General features: G+C 58.4%; 1 protein-coding gene across 1 annotated transcript; it reads right to left on the minus strand.

Annotated features, from left to right (window-relative positions):
* Positions 1–489: 489 nt before the first annotated feature.
* Positions 490–3,006, minus strand: LOC149995229 (sialic acid-binding Ig-like lectin 5). Its single transcript, XM_090260298.1, has 7 exons — positions 2,937–3,006; positions 2,479–2,859; positions 1,983–2,261; positions 1,661–1,708; positions 1,188–1,442; positions 811–1,107; positions 490–593 (listed from the first exon to the last, which is right to left on the minus strand). Exons 1-7 carry the CDS (start codon positions 2,971–2,973, stop codon positions 490–492), a joined length of 1,401 nt encoding a protein of 466 aa, XP_090116424.1. The 5' UTR covers positions 2,974–3,006.
* Positions 3,007–3,286: the final 280 nt, after the last annotated feature.

The following is a 3,286-nucleotide window of genomic DNA, read 5'->3' on the forward strand; positions in this document are numbered from 1 at the left end:
TACCATAGAATCTTATTTGGAAATAAAAAGAAATAAAATAAAGAGACATGAATCTTGAAAATATGCTAAGTGGAAATAAATCATTCACAAAAGACAGTGTATTGTAGGATTCCATTTCTATGAAATGTGGAGAATAAGCAAATCTAGAGACACGGGAAATACATTAGTGGCTGCCTGGGGTTGGGAGGAGAATGAAGGCAAAACGACAAATACCGGATTTTTTGTTCATTTTGTGTTAATGAAAATATTATAAATATGATTGTTGTGACTGGTGCACAACTCTGTGCCTGAACTAGAAGCCATTGAGTGGTACACTTTAAACATATAGGAATTCTATCTCAATAGAGCTGCTACCCTATCCTTCGCCCCCCCCCCCCCCCCCCCCCAGCACCAAAGATCTTTGTGTATGTACTCAGCATCATCTTGGACTCAGGTCCTCCATCTGTACTCCCTACAACACAGCTCCCTGCACCTCCCCGGGATGCAGGCTCACATGCGAAAGTAGATGAGACACAGACACAGCGACAGCAGGGCCAGGGCACCAGCACCTCCAAGAGCCGCAGGAACAGCTCCCGACACGAATGCCGACTGCCCTGCAGAAAACAAGGGCATGAGCCCACCGACTCTCAGGACTCAGAGTCTTGTCTTCCCACCTCCATGCAGAACCCGGGGTAGGTTCTGTTCAGACACCAAACGGAGGGTCCGGTCATAGCAATCATGCCCTTCCCGGCCGCAGCCCCTCTCCCTGGTACCAGCTCCTCTCTGTCACACCCTCCCTCCCTAAGCCTCTGTCCCCAGCAGGCCCCCGACCAGGCGGCGGCGACAGCAGCAGGACAGAGGTGCTCTGGGCCCCGTGGACGTTCCCGGCCACACAGCTGAGTCTGAGGCCGGCGCCGAGCCCCGTGCGGAGGCTCAGGGCGCTGTGGACCCAGGGCCCGGCTGAACGGGAGGTGACCGTGTAGGAGCTGTCGCTGGGGGTCCCCTCCAGCAGCTCCTCCCCCAGCCGCCAGCGCAGCGAGGGGGCCGACTGGGCTTGAGAGGAGCAGTTGCAGTGCAGACCCTCCTCCTCCTCCCAGGAGCAGGCGGGTCCTAGCAGCTGTGAGGGGTCTGCGGGGAGCGAGGAGAAAGTCAGGGTGCCTCTGCCCGACCAGGACCCAGGTCACCTGCCCAGGGGTCCCCACACTCACAGTGCACAGAGAGGCTGAGAGAGATACTTTGGGAGCCCAGCGGGTGCCGAGCACAGCAGGTGAGCTCTCCTTCGTCCCCCGACCCCACGTGAGGCAGCTCCAGGATAGCGGTGTTGGAGATGGGGGTGGCGTTCAGGGCTGGGGACCCCCGGAACCAGCTCAGCGCTGCAGGGGGGTTGCTGTCAGCCACACAGAGCAGCCGCGGCGCCTCGCCCTCCAGGATGGGAAGGGATGTGGTTTGCAGGATCTTGAGGGCTGGGGGAGAGAAGTGCAGGGAGAGGGGCCAGGGTAAGAGCAAGAGATGCCACTATGGGACACAGGGGGCAGATGCCCACCCATGGAGGTGAGGAAGGGAGGGTGATGATTTTCAGCCTTGCATCTCCCAAATCTGATCCCATTCAACTGTTCCCCCCTCAGCTCCATGGCGGCCCCAGGGGCAGGTCCCAGCCCCAGAGACTGAGGTTCTTTCCTACCTGTGACTTTTCTGAAGGACATGCCTATGGTGAGGTTCTGTGGGGCATCTGGGACAGAAAGACATGGCCCGGCTTCAGGGGGGAGGAGTGGATGGAAGTCACCCCAACCCAAGGAGGGGCGGTGGGAACCAGGAAGGAAAGATAGATGTTCTTCGGGCACTCACCCCGCCTGCACTCAGATCCGTGCACGGGTGTTCTCAGGTAGATCAGACACCTGTGCACACAACACACACACACACACACACACACACACACACACACACACACACACAGAAGCCAGTCCTACTGCCCCCAGGGAACCAGCCATCCCTCCAACACTCACAGGAGACATTGAGTTGGATGGTTCTCTGTGTGGTCACCCCAGTTACTTGGTGTGTCACCTGACAGGTGAGGTTGGTGCCATGGTCATGGGGCTTCGGAGTGAAGGTGAGCACAGAGGAGCGGAGGGTCTGGGTATTCATAGAAGCAACAGCGGCTCCCACCCAGGAGAAGCTGAGAGGACGTCCCCCTTCGCAGGACCCTGGCAGGCTGCAGGTCAGCTGCGTGGGGCGGCCGGACTCCAGGGGCTCCGGAATGAGGATGTCTGGTTTCTGTGTCAGGTCTGAGGAGGCGAGAGGGAGGTGCTGGGGTCCCAGGGTTAGGGACCAAGAATGAGACCCTCTGATGGGACTGGGCCTTGGTGCCCCAGATCACCCAGGTCCTGTGTCTCTTCTAAGCACCCAGGGCCCAAGCCCTGCATCAGGAGGGTCCCTGGGTCCTCTTCTTGCTCAAACACGAGCTCGCACGTCTCAGCGACCTCGCCCACGACCCTGGCGTACCTGTCACCTGCAGTGTCAGCATCTTATCCCGGTAAGTATATTTCACAGCACTTCCTCTCTCCACTCGGAAGACGTAGGTTCCTGAGTCACTCCTCCTGGCGTCTCTGATGCTCAGGGAACAGTCTTTGATCCTGGCGTCTGCGAGGAGGAATCGGCCCTGGGTTTCTCTCTTCACTGGTTTTTTTGGGTTGTTTGTGGCCACAGGAGAATCATAATCTGTGTCGTCCCCACGTCGGTACCAGTAGGTGTAGGGATTGCTAGTGGGATACCACGAACTCCCGGGGTAGGAGAAGGAGCAGGGCACGTGGATGCACAGACCCTCCTGCACCCTAACCCATTCCTGCACTCGCAGCTCATAGCCTTTCTGCTCCTGCAGGGACCCTGGGGGGACACAGAAGCTCAGCTGTAACCCCTTCCCTTCCCACACCTGCCCGTCCCCCCATCCTCAGCCCACTCACCCCCCCACAGCAGGGGCAGCAGCAGCAGAGGCACCATGTCTGCATCTGACAGGCAGAGAGGGTCCCGGTCCCCGTGTCAGGGAGGGAAATGCCCAGCTGTGGGGTGGGGCCATGGCCACCCCAACAGGAAGCCATGGGTGACAGACTGTGGCCAGGCCTGGAGGGGGAACCTGGGCTCAAGAATGATAGGGGTGCACTGAGGGCTGAGAAATCGTCCTGTGTCACCTCTAACCTGAGCCTGCAGGTGATATACTGAAGCCTCCAGTGGGTGACAGGCTCGTTCACATGTGCATCTGAAAGTGATCGCCTTGTAGCTGATGTTTAAGTCAAGAGGTAGGTCGCCCAGGGAC

This window comes from Furipterus horrens, unplaced genomic scaffold (assembly GCF_987537825.1).
Source record: "Furipterus horrens unplaced genomic scaffold, mFurHor1.1.pri manual_scaffold_13, whole genome shotgun sequence".
NCBI classification, from domain to species: Eukaryota; Metazoa; Chordata; class Mammalia; order Chiroptera; family Furipteridae; genus Furipterus; species Furipterus horrens.

Bases quoted from the DNA above. Each gene is read 5' to 3' on its own strand.
- LOC149995229 (XM_090260298.1), bottom strand. From the start codon at position 2,973: ATGGTGCCTCTGCTGCTGCTGCCCCTGCTGTGGGGGG. The intron at 2,262-2,478 runs GTACGCCAGGGT...TCGCCTCCTCAG, and splicing joins GCTGACACTGCAGGTGACAG to ACCTGACACAGAAACCAGAC. The intron at 1,108-1,187 runs GTGAGTGTGGGG...CGCTCCCCGCAG, and splicing joins TCTCAGCCTCTCTGTGCACT to ACCCCTCACAGCTGCTAGGA.